The sequence below is a fragment of the Saccopteryx bilineata genome, chromosome 5 (assembly GCF_036850765.1).
Source record: "Saccopteryx bilineata isolate mSacBil1 chromosome 5, mSacBil1_pri_phased_curated, whole genome shotgun sequence".
NCBI classification, from domain to species: Eukaryota; Metazoa; Chordata; class Mammalia; order Chiroptera; family Emballonuridae; genus Saccopteryx; species Saccopteryx bilineata.
Window position 1 is genome coordinate 177208456 of NC_089494.1, and position 22914 is coordinate 177231369.

Below are 22914 nucleotides of genomic sequence, written 5' to 3' on the forward strand. Positions count from 1 at the left end.
GGCATGCAGGAGTCCCCGGTTCAATCCCGGGCCAGGGCACACAAGAGAAGCGCCCATCTGCTTCTCCACCCCTCCCCCTCTCCTTCCTCTCTGTCTCTCTCTTCTCCTCCTACAGCCAAGGCTCCATTGGAGCAAAGTTGGCTTGGGCGCTGAGGATGGCTCAATGGCCTCTGCCTCAGGCGCTAGAATGGCTCTGGATACAACAGAGCAATGCCCCAGATGGGCAGAGCATCGCCCCCTGGTGGGCATGCCGGGTGGATCCCGGTTGGGCGCATGCAGGAGTCTGTCTGACTGCCTCCCCATTTGCAACTTCAGAAAAATACAAAAAAAATAATAACAATAATACATGCCTGACCAGGCGGCGCAATGGATAGAGCATCGAACTGGGATGAGGAAGACCCAGGTTTGAGACCCTGAGGTCACCAGCTTGAGTTCAGGGTCATCTGGTTTGAGCAAAAGCTCACCAGCTTGGACGCAAGGTCGCTGGCTTGAGCAAGGGGTTACTCGGTCTGCTGAAGGCCCACAGTCAAGGCACATATGAGAAAGCAATCAATGAACAACTAAGGTGTCACAATGAAAAACTGATGATTGATGCTTCTCATCTCTCTCCATTCCTGTCTGTCTGTCCCTATCTATCCCTCTCTCTGACTCTCTCTCTGTCTCTGTAAAAAAAGAAAAAAGAAAAAAAGAAAAATAACAATAATACATATAAGTCATTTTTTAAAGCTGTCATTAACAACTCTGCTCTACCAAAAGTCCAGATTTTTTAAAATATTAGAAGCTTTTATTGAAGAAAAAGAAGCAGCAGTTTTTAAACTTTTCTACCCATTATTTATAAATCTTAATTGTACAATAAAATCAAGTTAATAGTAAAATTTCATTGTTTGTTGACTGAATAATACTTTCATGCTTAATAAGCTATCAGGAAACAGAGAGGCAAGGAAATTTAAGATTTCCCTTATAAAACAAACAAACAAACAAATAAATAAATAAATCCCACACGCAGCATTGAGAAGATTAGCATACCAAACTCTTGAATCTTGAATTACTTTAAAGCCTTCTTAAGACACTTGGAAGCCACACAAAAGTTTATATAAACACTAGTTGGTTTGTTACATTTTTGGTTACCCTCTATTCTTCCCTTCTTGCCTCCTTATAATTTTTATGGAAAGCTATGAAAGTCCAGAATTTAATTTGATAATAATACTGTCCAGAATTCATTGTGATTGACATGTCTGCATATTATTTACCAAATTAATAATCCAATCAAATGTTCCATGACTTTGAAAAAATACATGTAAATGTTTTTATCTAATTTTTAAAATCACAAATAGCTTTGTGAATTCAATGTGGCTCACAGTATTTGGTAACATGTTTTTCATTTGCATGAAAAACAGTTTATTTCAAATGTGAATGATGTGATAGGAATATATACAATAGATTTACATAGAAGAAAATGTCAGTTGATTATTTTATTTCGTCCCATCTCTTTTCCTCTGATGATACATTTAATTAGGTTAGCTCAACAACTACCAAGCAGAGGAAAAGCATTTATCCTGAAGTTCTAAGCAAGGGGGAAGGGCAGGTGTAGTTTAAATGAACACTGCAGTTCAGCTGTCATGTATGAAGATTGACAAAGATCAATTGGTAGCATTTGGACAACTGTAGTTGACAATAGCATGCTATGTTAATGGATTTGTGAAATGAGGACTTAGAGAAAATGTGGAAATATTCTTTGGCACTTTAAATTATGATTTAAAATAAAATGAATTCAAATTCTATTTTATCTCAATATGATCTTCAGTATATATTTTTTTTGTATTTCTTTCAGTTACCATATTATTGTCATTCTATTGGTGTACTGTTTCCCATTGCTCATCATGGGCATCACATACACGATCGTTGGAATCACTCTCTGGGGAGGAGAGATCCCAGGAGATACCTGTGACAAGTATCATGAGCAGCTAAAAGCTAAAAGGAAGGTACTGTTCCTTATAATTTACCTAGCATTTGTATAAATTTTGGCATATCAGAGAGGGAGAGAAACCTACTTATGCTTTGATTCTACTTTCTTTTCATCCAATTTTTCTACTTCCTTTTTGTCTTCTGATTATGTGCAATATCAGTCTGTAATAGAACAGTCACTTCCCTACAGAAAGACTTATTACCTTGTACAGAATATTCTCAACTACTTCACAGAAACCTTTTGAAATTTTACTTTAAGTGGAGTCCCAGTTGACTGTATTTCTGCAGTTTTAGCTATCTTTGTTCTTTATTGAACAAAATGTCTCTGATGTACTCTATAATCTTCCAGAAGTTTCTTGATCCCAAGAATGGCATCTCCCTTAGTATGTGCTATAATTTCCTAATATCCATTTATCTATCCCACCTTCTCTACCTTCCTAACACCTCTCCTTACTCCCTCCCTCTCTCTCATCTAGTTTCTGTACAAACATCATGTGTCCAACTAAAAGATTAGAGTTGCATTAATGCTCTTCTACAACTTATTGGGTGACATTATAAAGGCTATTTCTGAACATCCACATTAAACAAGAAACACTGTAAAGTTATTATATTGACATTTTACTGGGATTTTTATTAAGATTATTTTTAGACTACCATTATGTGACTCAGTGAGTGATATTTTTTTTTATAAATTTGTACAGTTAGAAAGAATCATGGTCATCTATTCCAGCCTCTTCTCATGTACTTAATGAAAATCTGAGAAGTTTTTCCAAGGATAAGAGTCATACTATTATGCCAACTCCTATTTATTTTATACTTATGGTTTATTTATTTATGTAGAACTACCAACTACATGGACACTTCTCTTAAAAAACATTCAACAATTTTAAAATCCCTTACCTACAAACACCCACATCACAACCATCAATCATGTTTTAAAAATGTAATGTGGAAAATGGGTTCCATTTTAATATTAATGTTTTTCCTTTTGTTATTTACAAATAACGGTAGACAAGATTTATGTTCGGTTAACAATTTATCATGCTCTCTAGTATTTGGAAAAAATAGTACACATAATCTTTTCCACATCAACTTACTTATTTCAGCCTGTAATATCTATATAATTTTATTTTAATCCTCTTGCAAAAATAACACTTTAAAAATGAAGTGTACAAACAACCAAATTATGCTTTTAGCACTAAAGAAAGAATCCTAAAACCTAGGAGAATTTTAATAACTTGGTTGTCTTAAGTGAACAGTTTCTCTTTCTCTTTTGTAATTTCAACTCTCATTTTGTAAGATCTTGCTCATATTGAAAGATGCTCTTTGGGGCAATATTCTCTTAATAGCAATGTTTTAGGCAGCATTATATTAAATAACTGATGTGATGTTTTATGTATTTCAGAATAATTTTTGCCTATCAACTACTTAGTTTTCTGTCTTTTGTTTCTTATTGCTTTAGGCATTTTTAAAGTTTTCCCCTATTCATTTCTGCACAAATTAAAATAAGTATAGCAATTGTAAATTATAGTTATTTTTTCATATACACATGATATTTTTCTAGCAAGAAATAAAAATTTAATGAATATCCTTTTTATTTTTGCATTGAGTTCTGGAGAGAATAATAACAAGACTGAATATTTCTGTCTTTACCTCTATATAACTGATAAAAGTAAGGTATAAATATTTCCTACTTATTTCATTAAATTACAATGTTAAAGTATAAACATCAATTTAAATTGAGAGTGAGACCCTTCTAAGTTATGTCTAAAAGAAAGGTATTTAAATTTTTTAGTCCACGTGTCTTTTTCTCAGATTGTATTCCAAATTAAAATAATACATTTATGTCATGGACTTCTCATAATAAATTATCAGATCCTTATATTTTCTTATTTATTTTAATGAGAGGAGGGGAGATAGTGAGACAGACTCCCACATGTACCCAAACCAGTCCTCCTGGCAACCTCTGTTAGGGCCAATGCTCGAATCAACTGAGTAATTTTTAGTGCCTGAGGCTGACATGCTCATACTAACTAAGCTATTCTCAGTGCCCTGGGTGGATACTAGAACCAAGCAAGACACTGGCTGCAGGAGGGGAAGAAGGGGAGGGGGAGAGAGGGGAGGAGAAAAGAAGATAGATTCTTCTCTTGTGTGCCCTTACTGGGAATCAAACCCGGGATGTCCATATGCCAGGTCAGCACTCTATCCGTTGAACCAACTGGCCAGGGCCTATTCTTAGATTTCTTTTACAGTCACTAATTAGTATAACCATCAGTATCACCAAAGTAACACTCATTTTTTCCCCAAAATTTAATATTTCAAAATTAATTTCTTTTTTTATCTGAAATTAAAATACTGTCTGGTATGGTTTGGAATAGAGTTATTTCTAGTAATCATTTATGTTTTAATATGTCTACTTAGGTCAAAGATATAAATCATAACTCGGATGGGCCATTTAATTATATTCTGTCTCCTAGAAAATACATCTTTGAAATTACAGATTTGACTTCAGGGATAATATAAGAAAGTTTTGATAATAATAGTGCAAATTTATTCTGTTAGGAAAACAACAATACAACCAGTCTTCTAGTAATATAAGAACAGTGAATGTTGATTGAGATCCTAAATACACATAAACTTGAATAAAAAAAAATTAAGTCAAATCACTGAGAAGATCTTTGCAAATATTGAAAAGCATTACTTCCATTTCTCTTTCACCCACAATTTTTAGGAATTGTGTTTAATTTCAAACCTTGTTGATTAAAATTTTCAAAGAACAGACAGTAGAAATAAATTACATGTCTAAGGTATTTAGAACCTAGCATGTCTAAGAAAGTAACTACTATGAAACTTTCAGATCATTAACCATCCCCACTTCATCTTTACATATGCCCTGCCTAAGTATGTATATGGTTTGAAAATAATAGTAGTGTCTTAGCCAGTGCTAAATATTAAAAAGATAAACTATTAGTCTTGCGAAATAAATTAATACCTCTGGAAATATTTTCTTATTAGAGAAATTAGACTGTTGAACCTGATAATCAGAATTAAAGTTCTGTAACTTCAAACAGCTTTCTAAGCTCTCAGAGGCAACTGTAGGATTGACTAACATTTCAGTCACATGTAGTTAACTAAACTTTCAAAAAAAAGTGTTAATAAGCACATTAATAAACTATTTTTTATATAATATAATATATTATATAATTTTAAAGCACTTTGAATACCGCATAAATCCTCAATTTATAGTAGATATTCTAGGTTTTAAAATCCTGTATGTTATTACCCATTGGCTTTAAACATGTCTATTTAAATATGTATATTGAATTAATAATGTCCCTTTAATATACCAAAGTGATTAACTTAAGATTCCCTGCACTTTAAATGAGAATACCTTCAGACAGAAGCAAAGTATAAAATATCAATTAATATTACACCATCCACAAGGCCTTGACTAAGTGCTATTTTTTTGTGGTAACTTCTTAAAATTTTTGCCAACACTCTCCTTCAGGAAATGTGTATACTACTATAGGATTCATATAAAATGCATTTTCAGTTTAAGAAATCTATTCCAGAATGATCAGTCTTATTAAAATCTAAAATTTAAAGAATCCCTTGCCTGACTGCTATTCTAGATTAAAATCAAATACATTGTAAGTAATAAATAAGTAAAGGGTACTAACAGATCTTATATTTAGGATGTTTTGGTAAAATAAATCATATATGCTCTTTAATTTTTTTGCCTTGACAATATTCTGTTTCCTTAAGTATCTAGAAGTTAGTAAACCATAGATACTGACTCATAAACCATTGAATACTTAAGCCAGAATCTTATCTTTACTAAATCCATACCACTACAATATGAACTCATACATTTCGGAAACAGATTTGCCACCCATTTCTGTTAGCATTCTCCTAAATTAAAACTACTTTCTTGGCAATTTGGGCAAAAAAAAAATGTAGGGACATTCTCTAATAAATGATATTAAAATTCATGTCAATGATAAAATATATCCCAAAATATAACTGTGAGTCTGCTGGCATCCTGGAAAAACTATCTAGAACATAAATGCATGAAGTTCAGTAATTAGCAAGATGGGAAGAAAATAAATTATGCTAATTAATAGATGAATGAGTTGGATAGAAAACATACTAATATTTAAATGATTAAATTATTAAAATCATCTTTAAGAAAAATAAACTGCAGCTAGATGAGAATGAAAACAATGAGAATAGTTATATCAGATCAATTTTAATTTATTCATTAAAGGTTATTTTTTAAAAATTTCTATTGCTCTCAGAGTGGAGAGGCGGAAAGGGACTAGGTGAAAGAAGGTGATGGGATTAGCCAAAATTCATATGTATTGTATATAAAACACATAGACACAGAAAACAGAGTGGCAATAGTCAAAAGGAAAGACGTCGGGGGCAAGGTGGAGGCAGACGAAACGAGTAGGAAATTGAAATGGAAAAAGACTTTATTTGGGGCAAAGGGTGCATGATTGCAGTATGCCAATGGTGTCATATTGAGTTCTGCACTTGAAATATGTGTGGTCTTGTGCATCTATTTCATCCCAACTAATTCAAATGTTAAAAATTCAAAATAAATGAAAATAAATAAATAAAAGTTCCTATTGTGGAATTACCATAGACAAAATTTGTCTGATATCATTAAAAATATTTACAGTCTACTGATACCCTTATAAATCAGGTAAAAAAAATGAACTAGTTGTAAATTGTATTAATATTGATTGAATGCAGACACTCCATGTGTGCTGAAGAAGAGAATGATGTTGATCTAAATGAAGCATTTGAGGGGTATGCTACAGAGCTTTTACCTCAGTATTAATTTGTTTCTATTGATTAAGAACAAAAATATCTATTCTGTGGCCATAAATAAAATTCTAGATCAGTGGTAGTCAACCTGGTCCCTACCGCCCACTAGTGGACGTTTCAGCTTTCATGGTGTGCGGTAGTGGAGCAACCAAAGTATTATATAAATAAAAAGATAGCTGTAACTATAGTAAGTTGTTTTATAAAGATTTATTCTGCCAAACTTAGCGAAAATCCAACATAAAGTACTTGGTAAGTAATTATTATTATATGCTTTAACTTGCTGTAACTCTGCTTTATAAATTTTATAAAGTAAAGTTACTTCCCTACTTTATAAATCACCATTACTGTGGAACCGGAGGATGGTTAGAAAATTTTACTACTAACAGAAATACAAAAATGGGCGGTAGGTATAAAAAGATTGACTACCCCTGCTCTAGATAGAGACAAAATATTAGATGACTTAATTAGGAACGGGGAAGGTCAAGAGCACAGTGCCATGTGTATGATAGGTTGTACATGCTATAGGGCTGTAATGGGGAACCTTTTTATAAAAACCGCCCACTTTTGCAGTGCTGGTCAACCTGGTCCCTCCTGCCCACTAGTGGGCGTTCCAGCTTTCAAGGTGGATCAATGGAGGCTCTGTTTGCTCTTTGATTGCTCCACTACCTGCCTACCATGAAAGTTGGAACGCCCACTAGTGGGTGGGAGGGACCAGGTTGACCAGCACTGCAAAATTGGGTGGTTTTTATAAAAAGGTTTGCCATCACGGCTATATGGTCTAGAATTCATAGCTGACAAGAAAGAATGAGGTCTTATATGTCAAGGATCTGTATTCTAGTTCTTGTCCTATCTAGGTGTGATCTTAGACAAATCTCTTTAACTTTCTTAGGCCCTGCATACTGAAAATCATGGAGGTTTAAAGGACCTTTGGAATTATAGCTCTGTGGTTCTAATGCCCAGCATTATGCCTTTTACACAGCAGACACTTAATTCATGCTCGTCTTTCCTCTTTCTCCTGCCATTCTCTATCTTTTTCAATGAGAAAAAACTAAAGTTAAATGCAGAATTCATGTCGACATTTATATCTGACTCTCATTTTACTCTTTTTAGTTAATCAAGATTTGTATTTAAGATGGTTGTAGATTTTATCAAGATTTATAGTCAAGATAAATTACATTAAGGGTAAAATCAATTTCCAAGCAGTCTAAAGTTTCTTGTTTACTTTCTAGTTTTATTTTGAAAAGAAATATAAATGGTAAATTTTCTATGACTATATTTAACCAAAGTAACAACAGCAGCTCAACCAAAAAGGAAACAGTTACTTTCAATTTTTCAGATTTAGCCTATAAACCTCTTACTCTTGGAATAATATTTATTAAAACAAGGTGAATCAAGAATTTGTCAGCACATTTTCTTCTCTGTCTTAATATTTACATCATAACGTTATTAATCTGAATCTTTGCTTCATAGTTATCCTTTCTTTAGCTACCTAGCTTTAGCAAATAAAGTAATACAATATTTATGCATTTTTTCTGAAAGAGAAGTCACTGCAATATTAGCAGTGGTAAATGTTCAGACTAATTGATAATCTGCTGAAATGCTGACTTTGTGAAGGAACTAGAATTTTTCTGTCTGACATCTTCCCTATAATCAATTATTTAATCTTTATGTACTTCATTTACCTTGTTGTAATTTAAAAGCCTTGATATTATCTATATAACTTAGATTTTAAATATTAATACATTATGCAGGTGTACAAGCTTGTATATAATGCAGTGTGGCTTACCTTTTTTTCCCTGCCTTTATGACACATTTCCACTGATTTCTATGCAGCTTTCCCCAATAATTTGTTATAAATTATTTATATCATTATCATAAAGCCATATAGCTCTTTAAAAAATCTTTATATTTTAAAAATATATATCTTTTGTATTCTACATTCCTTTAAAATTGTATATTATTATCCAAGTATAAAGCCAACATTCCAATAGCAGATTTTCCAGGAAAACAAATACAAAGAACCATAAAATATGTTTGTAAGTCTCTGTCACATATCACAACCTATCTCCTCAATAAAGAAAAATGTTGTAAACCTTTATTTATATAAAAGTTTATGATTATTTACCAACTATTTTTCATGCAGATATTTTGAGAAAAGTATGTAGTTTTGCAGATAAATCAATAAACAGTTTTAAAACATATCTACTTTTTATATTTCTGAATTTTCAGAATATGATAAAAAAATTATCTATCCAGTTGGGTCTTTAAAAACCTCATTTTCTTAAAAGGAAAAGAAGTAAATCAAAATGAATTTTTAAAACCTTGAAATTTATGATATGAATAGTATTACCATGAAATACTTCCAATTAAAACTTTTAATGAAAACTAACAGCCATGTATTCCCTGTCACTAACTTCTGCCGTACTCCAGACTATATCTGTAATCAGCAGTGTCTTTCATTGATTGCAAATACCATGTAATTTAAAATCCTTGATTAAGTCTTCTCCAAGCTCTGTATGTGTGACAGTGGATCAGAACATTTTGAAAAGCCTAGAAAAGTTCCTGTGTGTTTCATAACAGTAGTACTTGAAAAGTGGAAGTGTTTACTTCTTTCCAAAAGAACAGACAGCACTTTAGAAGGACATATCTGCTGTTTCTGAATGCTTGCACTCACTTGAAATGGTTTCTGTATAAATTATCCATTAATATTTCTCATTCCACAATTACAAGTGCAGGGAAAACTGGAACCAGGTTCAGGCATTCTGGATTTTTGGCAGGAAAATGAAGCTTAGCATGTGAAACCTATAACATGTTACAAGTCAGTACTTCAGGACACATGTACACACAAACACACATAAATAGTATCAATTATTGTAGATTTTATAAAATTTCTAAATAGATAGATTAGATTAAATCACACTTCTAGTATTTCATAATGTGTTTGTTATTTAAAACTTAGATCCATCTGAAGTTTGTTTACTTAAGTTGTGGGATGAGACTCCAATATTATCTTCTAGGTACTTTCTGTTTTACCTACTACCATTTATTGACTAACCCATCTTTTTCAACACTAACTTAACCTGTTTGGCTGTTCATGTAGTATCACCATATTGATTAAATTAATGGTTTTATAATATATTTTAATATCTTTCAGGGCAACTCTCTACCCCTATTTACTCTTCTTTATTTTTCCAGAATTTTCTTAGATACTCTTACTTATTTATTTTTACATATAAAATTTATAAAAAATAATTTTGCCTAGTTAAAATTTTTATTTATGAAATTAAATTATATTTATTAACATTGAGGGAAATAGACAATAAATATTTAGTAAAGGAAACACATAATGGATTAATGAGTGGATAAGTAAAAGTCATTCTTTTATGTAACTCAGGCTATTGAATATAGTGACTAGAAGCAGCCTCCATAGGTGTGACAAGTTCAAATGCTTCCTTTGGCACATACGTTGGGCAATATAACCTATCTGAGTCTCAGAAAGGTTACAAACCATATAAAAATGAAATGAATAATAATGCATACTCATGTAGTTGTATACAGGTTAAATGAGACAGTACATGTCAAGCACTTCAAAACATGCCTAGAATTTGGAACTGACCTCAGTAAATAGTACCTATTACTTCAAGCAATTTATTGTGAATATATATGCTAGTGCTGTGAAGATCAGAAAGTCAGTATCTTACCCATTGAATTTTCCTGCCTATTATTCCATTATACATCCTGACTTACTCTAGATTAGCACTTTCCATTAGAAATTTCTGCAATAATGGAAATGGTCCCTATCCAGGCTGTCCAATGTAGTAGCCATTAGCCACTTGGAGTTAAATATTGAAATAATATTTCTTTTCTTGAAAAATTTTGATGAGGGTTAATCAAGATAATGTATGTTAAAGTATCTGGTAGCTAATGCTCATAAATATGCAGTTCCAATCTGCACTTACTTTTGTGTTATAGTGAGACAAAAATAAACTTAATTATGATCAATAATAATAAGAATAATGCTTGTGATAGCTCTATAAAAACAACTAGCATTGATTGTGCCTATTAATGTGCCAGTTACTTGATTTAGGTATGTTTGTAGATTAGCCAGTTGTATTCTGACAAGCACATGAAGAAGATACTATTGTTATTTTCATTTTTCAGTTGAAGAAAGAGTCACTGAATGGGTTAAGTTACTGACTAGTATATTGAATAATCCAGTCAGGATTTGAAAGCAGAATGTCTGACTCTAGAGAATGTGTTCTTAACCTCTATATTATATTGATCATTTCTGATTTTGTTCAAGGGTGGGTTGGAAAAATAAATAAGATAAAGAAAATTCTTAGTTATTTTTCTATTTGTTTAATTACTAGTCATATAATTAAATTATATTATTGTATAAATTGTTAGTCTATTCTGAGTTTAAAGAGTTGTGTATATTAAACTAATAAAAATAGACATTTTAAGGAAAAATTATTTTCCAGTACCAGCAGTCAAATTAAAATTCATTTCCAGTACCAATAATCAACTTAAAAATTGATTCTTAAAAAATTATTTACTAGTAAATTAGAACTGTATGCAATTACCAAAGAGAGGGGATATGTATTTTAGATATGTAAAAATGTGAACTAATATAAAATCTGTTTTTAATTATTAAAAATTGTCAATTAACTTAAGAGTTTGCTTGTTTTAGTTCAAATGAGTTTGTTTTTACATACAAGGCTCCCTTTAAAACATACTGAACAAAATCAATACACAAAAACTCATTAACAATTCTCCTTAGTTAATATAATACCCTAAAGCATATGGATGTTAATTAATGGTTTTGCCACACTATAGCAATTCCATAATAATTACATTGTCATTACCAAATATCAGTAGACAAATATAAATACAATTTTTTTTGTATTTTAAGAAAATCTAGATTTGTTAAGCCAAATGAACACATTTGTGTGTGCCTGAGAGAAAGCATTATCTTGTTTGAATCACAACTTTTTTCTGGGTTCAGTCTTATTTGTAAAATGAAATGATTGAATTAGATTACTTTTTAAGTTCCCTTCCAACTATAAATACCCATCATAGAGACCCATAAAATATTTATTCAACATCTAATGTGTATCAGGTATTGTACACAGTGATTATAATTAAGCCTTATAAAATCTGATAAAAAAGGATATATTTCAGGACAAAACAAAAATTTTAGTGGGCAACCTCATAGGAAATTTTCTAATAGGTTATGTACCATTGATTTTCTTTAGAACCAGTTTTTCCTTGTACCTTTGATCCCACAAAAGTAACCAGTCACTCATATTATATTGTTGTCTACAAGTGATGGATTATGCAGAGAAGTAGGGATGGGAAGACCCACTCTTAATGTCAGTTCAGCATGGAACTTAATCCACTCAAAAATAAAATGTATACTTCTCCTAATCTATGACTTCAGTTCGTATACTGCTTTCTCTCCAGTCTCAGACACCCTTCCACCTAATTCTTCTCCTACCCTGGCCTTATCTAGTTGGGGGTGTTAGAAGGTGGAATTTGCTCCCTTACCCTTCTTGATTTCTTATTGTTAGATTAATAATAAAATTAACACAAGACAGATTAACAGGAGAAAAACCAATTAATTCCACAGGTATGGAAGATGATAATAACATTGATACTCAGTGATTAAAAAGCAGATAGATTGTATATCTTTTTAGAAAAAGAAACAGTATTGTCAGGATTTGGTAGGACAAAGAAACAGGTTTGGGTGATCATTAGTGAAGACCCTAAGCAAAGTTTGGGTTGGAGTAGTAAATTAGTACAAAAGTGAAAAGGTTTCTTTTTACAGGGTTCAAAACTAGTTTGGAAGATGTGGTGAAAGAATCCCAATTCTGTCATTTTTTTTTTTTTTTGTATTTTTCTGAAGCTGGAAACAGGGAGAGACAGTCAGACAAACTCTCGCATGCGCCCGACCGGGATCCACCCAGCACGCCCACCAGGGGGCGACACTCTGTCCCTCCAGGGCGTCGCTCTGCCGCGACCAGAGCCACTCTAGCGCCTGGGGCAGCGGCCAAGGAGCCATCCCCAGCACCCGGGCCATCTTTGCTCCAATGGAGCCTTGGCTGTGGGAAGGGAAGAGAGAGACAGAGAGGAGGGAGGGGGAGCGGGGTGGAGAAGCAGATGGGCGCTTCTCCTTATGTGCCGTGGCCGGGAATCGAACCTGGGTCCCCCGCACGCCAGGCCGACTCTCTACCGCTGAGCCAACCGGCAAGGGCCCAATTCTGTAATCTTTTATAGCACAAAGTCTATGTAATATTTTACATAGACTCACAATAATGCTCTGGGATAAATAAGAAAGGGACTATCTTAAAGATGTGTAAGCAGGAAAGTTGAAGCTAGAGAAGGTAAAGATGGAAACAAGGGGTCAACATGAAAAACTTAAAATAATCATCAGTGGGTGGTAACTAATTAGATATAAACACTGAGGGAGAAAAAATGATAAATTATATTTGAAGACTCAATTGCTTGCGAAAATTGGGGCACTCTTGATGGGAAATAGGGCGCTTCTGAGAAAAATAAAGCAATTTTGATGAAGAAGATGAATTCATTTTAAGGGGATATAGCCAAGTGGAAATGGCTTATATGCAGCTGGAGGTAGTTTCTAGCCAAGAGAACACTTACTTATGCTGATGAAGACAACAACTGGTGCTATTAATGCAGGAAACATTTCACACTTCTGTAATGTGTGATCACAGCTGGATGCCAACCCATTCTGTCCTCTGATTAGAAAGTCTCATAAGAACATTCTATCACTCCCTCTGAATGAGATAATAGGGAATCTAGGCACACCATCTCTACTGGGTATCATTAGCCCAAATTCCTCTTCTTACCTCTCAATGCTCCTTCCTCCCTCTCCACATACCCAGCCTCCGGGAGCGCAAGTCAGAGAAGCAGAGAAAAATCCTGTTGCCAGAACTGCCAGTTTCTATTTCTTTCATTCTTTCTATTTTTATTATTTCTATTCCTCTGTTTGTCTTGAACATTTTCCTTCTTTTTCTCATTCCTAGCTGGCAGTTAGCCATGGAGCCCTTTTCACTTTTACTTTCTACTCTACCACTTTCTTCATTCTTGCCTTAGTGGAAACAATTTCTGTTAAAATTATTTCATCTTTCCATTTTTACATAGTCATTGCAATAATGGACAATGCCATCTTTTAAAGTGCCTAGCATGGCACCTGCCTCCCCTAACATGACGTCTATAAGTCACCCTTACTTTTTTGGTTTTTATGATAGCAAATTCCCAGTCATCGGCTGTTTGAGTTACCATGGTTTATGTGACCAAGATTTTAACTAACTTCATGTATATCACTATTTGTGTGTGTGTGTGTGTGTGTGTATCCTGAATGAAAATTGTGAGTTTTATTAAGGATTTTTAGATTAATTCTAAGGGAGAATTTGCCTCTCAGAGCAAAAAACCCCTCTGGCATTTCTTTCAAGCTGCTCCCAGACAGTGGTGTGTGTCTCTCCTTCCTCATGCCCTCCACCTTTCCTGCTTGCAGCCCCACCTGGGGGTTTCAGATATATTTCTCTGCTCCAGAAGGATGATTCGCCCACAAGTTTTCAAGACAAATTTAGCACTGTTCCTACAATTCAAACTGTAGCACTGTTTTTATAATTGAAATAATTCCAAACTTGCAAATTCCCATCTACATCCATTACCTTTCTCAGCAAATGAAATATACTTGGTATACTCCATTTCATTCTCCTTTAAGTCAGGAGAGCTTATAAATCAGAAAATAAGGCTGTTGTTTTCTGTTACACTGTGCTGCAAAAACCCTTTGTGTACATGATTCTAATTACTTACTCTACGTCTTTTTAGATGTCTTTCTGCCACTGTTTTCATATTTATTTCATTTCAGAAAAGAATTCAGGGACATTTCTCTCCTACTTTGCTTAGGTAGTAGAACCCAAAAGTACTATAAGTCTCTGTTCTATATGCTTTATGCAGCATATTTCCAAATTTATGGATTTTTGAAATCATTTGTAATCTTCCCAAACCAATCTTTAATCTGTTTTTGTTTGGAAATATTTATTGGTGAAATAATACATTATGAATACTTCTCACCTTTTTATTCTCAGGTATTATCCTCAGATTATTTCTGCTTCATTATTTCATTATTCTCCAACATGATCTGGCAGCATTTTACAAATCTCTGAAATAGGAATTTCTAAATCCTTTTGCCATACCCGAGTAAGCCCAGATGAGAATGATTGTCACTGACACTTTAAAGAAACACAGACATGCTTCACACATTGCATCTGTGAAGGAAAAGAGCACCTTAAAGGAACTAAAAATGATGGACAGAATAGTAATCACATTCCAAAGGGAATAGGAACTCCAATATTAATTAGAAAAGAAAATGATCTTTTAAATGCTACCCTGCTGATTAAAAAGTAGAAAATCAAGTAGGGCATAGTCATCACAGTGCCTCGCTGAAAATTGAAAACTGATTTTTGGTGGCTGTAAATTTATATGCCACAGTTAATCCAGCTTGAACAAGATAGAGTGTTTTATTTTATAATATAATTTCATGGAAAACTAGAAGGTGCCATTTTATTCACTTGTCTGAAAATACAAGCCAGGTCCCCACCGTTACACCAGTCTTCCTTCAAGCCATAAAGTTTCACAAGGCATCTCCCAGAACACTTCATTGCCAGACTGCAGATATTTTAATAGGAAAGGTTATATAACAAGCCCTAACTCCAATACCTTGAGCAAACAAATAAGTCAACTTACATTATTTAGGGATGATCTGTAATACATTGAATAAGAATACCCTAAACCTTACAACTCAATTTCTATTTCTATACTATCTTCCTATAAGACACCTTAGAATTTAGGCAGTTTATGAAGATTTTTGCCCTCATCTTCCTCCAGTCCCATAGCCTAAGAGGAGAAGCATAATTCAGGAATATTTGCTACAGGGATTTTATTTTTTAATACATATAAGACACATAAATGGCTGTTCTATTACATTATTTGATGACAAACCAAAAGAAATTTTGCCATAAGCAAAAGGAACCATTTTTTAGCACATAAAGTATTATACATACATACATACATACATATATGTATATGTGTACATATACATACACACATACACATATATACATTTTAAATTTTGGAGGAAAGTTACAGAGTTCCTTTCTTTGGGTGATTTAACAGCATATGTCAGACTCTTATTTCTGACATGTTTTGCTTTGCACACAATTATTCTTTTTTTTAATTTAACTAAGGTCATATTAGCTGAGTAGAGGAAAAGTATATAGTAAAAATTATTTATATTACATTATTGTATGTGGAGAAAATTTAATCTATTTTGAATCCTTTTTCTAAGAGAGTTGTAGGTATATTCTAATTTGCCATTACCCTCAGTTGAAAAATACTGTGCTTTCTCTTAGAAGGCAATTAAAATACTAGAGGAGCATTCAAATTTGCAGAAGGTTGGTTTTGTACTTTTTTACTTTGTACTATTCTGGTTTTTCTGTTAGCTGTAGGGGTAATATCTTAACACTAGGGATAATAGTTGCTCCTAAGGCCTAGACCTTCTAGAAAAATCCCAAGATGTTTACTGAGTGAGACTCTCTAGTTTGGTGAACTCAAACTCTAAACTGTCTCCCCTCTGAGAAGGTGCTTCTAAGATCTCTGTGCTCTTATAGGCTTCCAGGTGTTGTCCACCCGCTGAGCTGCTCATAGCCTTGTCCCATGCATGTGCAGTGTATGGGAAGCCAAGGATTTAGAAGTTTGTCTATTTATAAATCTCACTCAGGTTATATAGCCTCCACTTCCAACCTACTTTTGAATACTCTTCAGTGCCATGAAACAATTTTATTATTGTTTATATTGAATGTTTTTCCATAGCTTAAAGTTGTTCTTGGGGAAAACATTATTTTATTACATATATGTTACATATATGTAAATACATACCTATGCATGTGCCTGTATATGTCTATACGTCTGCAAAGTACTCTGTATGTACTACATTGTACTATATACAATATAATATCAATATATACTTGTGTATATATACTTGTATTATTATAAGCAAACTCTATAATACACTAATGTTTCTGATATAAGAAAGATTTTTATAATATGTCCTGTCCTTTTTCTTTGGTTGCATTTTTTTTGCTGTACAGTGATGTACAAACTTGTACTAATGCTTCACTTATAATTTAGAATTCTCCAATATCTTATCTAGGAGTTTCCTCTAGCACAAGTCACTATTTTCTGACATTACTAATTGAACTGAACCCATAAAATTTAATTTTCTGGAACACCTCTGATTTTCCAGCCATATTATGGGAAGGACTTAAATTTGATGTTTTAAAATATATTTTTGGAATTGTTAGAACAGAGAATAGTTCTCTTTCCCAGAAATTATTCATGCATCTAAACAAATAATTATATAAACAGATTTTTTGTTCTCAGATGAACTTCCAACTGAAATTTTAAATACCCATAGAAAAATATACTGAGATTATATGACTTGGGTTAATTTTATTGTCTACATGTTGCAGTTAACATTTAAGTGGTCATCAGAGTCCAAGTATTTTTTAACTTTTAAAAATATTTCTGACCTTTCTATTGTTCAGTTAATATTTTACTAAAAAAGTTTCACATTGTTAATTATGTTGCTATAAAACTAAAGTAAATAGCAAGAACAGAATATTATTATTCTTTATTTTTCTATGATAATCATATTAATGGCTTTTTTCCCTATAGTAAAGCTTTTTAAGGAATACCTATTATCTTGTTATTTTCTGAAAAGTGACAAAACCATTGTGGCTATGAAGTAATAAGCTTGTTACTTTTTAAGTAGTAGTGGAAAACATGGGTTTGATGCCACCTCTCTCTCTCTCTCTCTCTCACACACACACACACACACAGACACACACACACAGCACAGATTATGATTTTTAAAAAATAGCACATTTTAAAACTTTTTTGTGCACCTTCTATCACAGAATTTGACTTATTTGGCTTTCCAGTACCTAAACTTCATTTCACTCATTGTTCTAAGCCTACCACAATAGTCTCTCTTTGTCTTTACAAAGGTACATTTATAATCACTTCAGGTCATGCTGCCAACAATTTAAAATATGCTTATAAATTAATCAGAATTTGGGAATGAAGTAGAAGTGAATATATCTGCATGCCTTGAGTATTAATGAGCCTATTCACATTCCTATTTAAACCTTACAGTCCCCTGCATGATGAGCATTCTTGTCACTTCTTTATTAATAAGATTATTGACATTCAGAAAGGTTAGGTCATTTCTTCAAGGTTGCATAGCTATTTATAAACAAGGCCAAAATTTAAATCAATGTCTTTCAGTCTAGTGCTCTTGACACTACAATACACTACTGTGCAATGAAGTCTTCAAGCTTTGTTCATACCTATCCCATAAGGTCATGTGCCTAAACATATGCCAATCAGCCATTTTATAAGCCATTTAAATTCTTTGTTTCAACATGAAATAGAGCCAACTTAGTAAAATCTATACTTTAAAATATCAGGGAAAGAATTCCTCTCAACAACTCTCTAAATAAGTTGTGTGTTTTGTGTCTCTCCTAGTTTGGAATCATTTTTCCATAAGTCAATGGTCAAACAGTGAATTATGAGATACACATACACACACACACACACACACATATCAAAAGGAAACACTTTCTGGAAAATATCAATAGATAATTAACAACTTAAATGGAAAGTCTAGAAAATCATAGAACTAAAAATATTTATAAATGAGAATTGATATTGTAATATCTTACATTTATTACTGTGGAAAACTCAATTGTGTCCCCCAAAATTTACGTATTAAAGCTCTAACCTCTGATATGACTATATTTGAAGATACAGCCTATAAGGAAATAATTAAATTTGGTCATAATAATGAAGCCCTGATCCAATAGGAATGGTGCCCTTGCAAATAGAGACGCCAGAGAGCTCACCCCTCTCCAGCAACACACAGAGAAGAGGTCATGTGGCACAGCAAGATGGTGGCTGCCTATGAACCGGAAGTGAAACCTAACCAGAAAGCAACCTTATTGACACTCTGATCTAGGACTTCCAGCCTCCAGCATTATGAGAAAATAAATGTCTTTTATGTACCAATCTATAATATGTTGTTATAGCAGCCTGAGCTAAGACAGATATTATTATATTTTTAGCTATTAAAATATAATTATAGTTTTGACAGTTTTCCCCATTATTTTACATAATCTTTATCCTAATGCTATGACATTAGTTTCATCTTACATATAAGAAATCTGAGATTTAAAGAGACTTAATAACTTGTATAAGATCACACAGATAGATAATTTGCTAGCAAAGTTGTAACTAAAATTTGTAGCTTCTGGCTCTTGTTCCCCTCATCTATTGCAATACCATACTTTACCTATATGAAGACTTTTGTGATCAGTACTCCCTAACTGTTAAAAATATGATCAATGTTATAAACCATATTTCACAGTGCAAACTTATTCATATATTATTAACTAATTGGTTCTACAATACAGAGAGAACATAAAGAGAAACTTTGTAATGTTCTCTCAGTAGCCTGTATGAGTTTGAAGGTGTATTTTATCCAAGATATCATAGCCCAATAACATGTATGAGAATGTCAATTACTCCATTTTGAATTACCCATTACCATATCATTCATGTATTTATTCATTCGTTTATTCAAGGAGGGCTATCTGGTGCTGCATGTATTTTTCTACACTCTAGAGATGCAGGGTAAATAAAACTGAAATGCCCAAGGCCCCCAGAGCATTTGCACCCAAGTGGGGCACAGACACACTCTAGATTAACAAAACAAGGACCAGTTGTGCTGCAAATGCTGAAAGAAATAGAGAAATATGAAAAAGAATAATTGCAATGAGGGTCACCTTTAAACAGGGTGGTAGGAAATACCTTTTGGAGATGATATCATTCTAGCTGAGCTTTTATCAGGAAGCACAAGTAAGGCAACAGAGAGCTGGAAAAAGTGTGTCCCTAGCAGGGAAGACCACAAGAGCAGTGCCTGGAACAGAAAAGGGATTGACGTGGTGAAGGATCAGAAATAAGAGCACTAGAGCAGAAAAATAAAGGGCAGAACACATAATGTGTGAGACTGGAGAATAGGGCAGGAGAAGCAAAATACAGCAGAAGTTTTGAGCAACAGTAAGATTTTATTTTATTCCAGGAAGTCATTCTAACCACTCTTGAGAAGCAAAGATTAATTAAGTGGTTACTGCAATTATTCAGAAAAAAACATAATAATGCTTTCTTAGAGGTATAGCAATAGAGATGGCAAAGCATGAAAATTAAGAAATATTTTGGTGAATTGGCCATCAGGATTTGCCTAGATAATGAATAGAGCAATGAAAATGAGGAAATGCAAAGAAACAAGCACGACTTCTAAGTGTCTAGCTTCAGGTACTAGATGGATTGTGATACCACTTACTGAGTTGTTTTTTTGTTTTTGTTTTTTTTTGCTGAAATAATAAATAGCCTTGGGGTGGGGAGATGGACAAGGGAAGGAGCTTGTTTAAACATGACATCTTGAGACATCTTTGAGACATTGATCACCTATCTGGGAGACAGTGGTAGCCTCAAAGAGTTGTTTCTTTTTTAAGTTTTACCTTCTCATCTGCCATTTGGCTAATTTTCTGGAATGAAACAGCAGCTGTAATAGGCCAGAAAGTAGAGCTCAGAGGGGGGTGTGGGAAGCCCAGAGGGTGCTGCAATCCGGAAGAGAAAGACACAGTGTTTTACTCTCATTATTCCTAAAACTAGGAGAGTTCCAAAGCTCTGCCATCCTCTGAGGGCACACAGGGAAGGAGCTGTTCTTCTTTTATGATTTGAAGATTTGCAGTGCCAAGAACACTTTCCATTTACCTATACATGCAAGGATAAACAGAGTCTGGCGTTGGAAACAAAATAGAAACAAACCTTAGGAAAACCAGCTGCTAGAAACAGGATAATGAAGTAGAGGACATAGAATAAGCTGTACTTTGTGAACTGAACACAAAAGACAAGATCACTTAATTATGGCATAAAGATTATGAGACCAAAAAAGTGGTTTTTAACATTTTAAAATGTGAAAGAGTAAAGAAATATATCAAATGCAAACAAATATACAAAACACCTAAGGATCATGAGGGGAAATATATCACCAGGTTAGAGTAAAGGTCTAGATTAAATTCATTAACTTCAATAATGAAGAATTTACTGTACTAAGAAGAATGTTTTGTTTACATTTACTTGCAGAATCAGCCTCTTCTATGTCTTGACACACGATTAGAAGAGAAATACGTACCTATTAGATTTTTTACTATAATTGAAACACAATGAGGCATTTCCAAATTGCATTAATCCATACAAATTGTATTTATTAAATTGTACAAATTGTACATAAATCAAATTTTACAAATTGCATTCATTACAGTCAGGTAGGCAGTACACATAACACATATACTCAGTACCTTGCACATAACAGGTCTTTAACAAATTTTAGTTTCCCTTTTGATTTAGGAGGAAACTCTTTCGTTTTTACTTTTTAAAGTGTTACTTATTATCTTCTTTTCTGAAGATAAAATAAATGTATTCACAAGTTACTATCCCTTCCTGAATTATTCATTACAATAAAAAGCAATTTCCTTCTTTTTTTTATCATTGCTGTAGCTACTTGGGGAAGAAAACATAGGTTATAGAATATATAGTTTGACTCAGATTTACCTTCAGGTGTAAATAAATCTACACTGACATACTACTACACTCTACAACAATAAGGTTGTGTATGAAAATAGTTTTTGTAGCCACCATTGAAACGGAATGCAATGAACAATGCAAACATGTATCTATTTTTATTAGTAGCATGTCAAAAGTCAACTTAAGAGTATAATGAAGCCTATGTTATTGTAATGGTTAATTTTATGTTTTCGATTGACTGGAATTCTATTGTTTTCCTTTTTTTTAATTTTGAAATTAAATTTAATGGGTGATAATGGTCAGTAAGAGTACCTAGGTTTCAGGTAAACATTTCTATGGCATATAAAATGTTGATTATGTTGTATACCCATCACCCAAAGTCAAATCATTTTCCCTCAGTGTATATTTGTCCCTCTTCACTCCCTCTTACCTTTCTTCCCCTGGTAACCACTGCACTTTTATCTATGTCCGTAAGTCTCAGTTTTATATCCCACCTATGTGTAAAATCATACAGTTCTTAGCTTTTTCTGATTTACTTATTTTAATCAGTATAATATTCTCAAGGTCAATTCATGTTGTTGTAAATAGCACTATGTCATCATTTCTTATGGCTGAGTAGTATTCCATTGTACATATGTACCACATCTTCTTCATCCAATCCTCTATCAAGGGGCACTTTGGTTGTTTCCATATCTTGGCCACTGTGCATAATGCTGAGATAAACATGGAGGTGCATGTGTCTTTATGTACCAATGTTTTTGAGGTTTGGGGTAGATACCCCATAGAGTGATTGCTGGGTCACATTCTGTTATTTCCTTGCCAAGTCTGTGACTGCCTTTTCTCATATTTTTTCCAATGTTTTGCCTCTGACTTCAAAATGTCTGAGGTACTCAGGGCTTGTTCTTGACAACCTTTTATTCTTCATTCTTTGAGTAGTTTATCCCCATAACATTAAATACATATTATCTATAGTCACTGACTCTAAAATGTATATTCCAAATCAATACTCCCTCCGTGAGCGCTAAGTTTAAACAATCAGATGAATACTTACTTGGTATTTATCAGGTATTTTAAAGTTATACAAAACTTGTTTCTGGGTTTAGGGTTTCATATTAAAAAATGTAGACTCTTCTTACAGTCTCAGTCTTCTTAAATTTATTGAGACTTGTTTTATGGTCTAACATGTGGGCTGTCTTGGCAAATATTCCATGTGCACTTGAAAAGAATGTATATTTTGCTACTTTGGGGTAAAATGCTCTAAAAATATAAATAAAATACATTTGATATAATGTGTTACTTGAAGCCAATATTTTTTGTTGTTGATTTTCTGTAGGGATGGCCTATCCCTTGATGTCAATTTGGTGTTAAACTCCCCTACAA

The 22914-nt window shown here is 33.2% G+C and overlaps 1 protein-coding gene across 1 annotated transcript in view; it reads left to right on the plus strand.

Annotated features, from left to right (window-relative positions):
• TACR3 (tachykinin receptor 3) overlaps positions 1 to 22914 on the plus strand; it is a 75608-nt gene that overhangs the window by 38543 nt on the left and 14151 nt on the right. The window contains exon 3 of the mRNA XM_066280421.1: positions 1832 to 1982. Within this exon, the coding sequence (XP_066136518.1) occupies positions 1832 to 1982 (151 nt within the window). The remainder of the gene's footprint in view (positions 1 to 1831; positions 1983 to 22914) is intronic.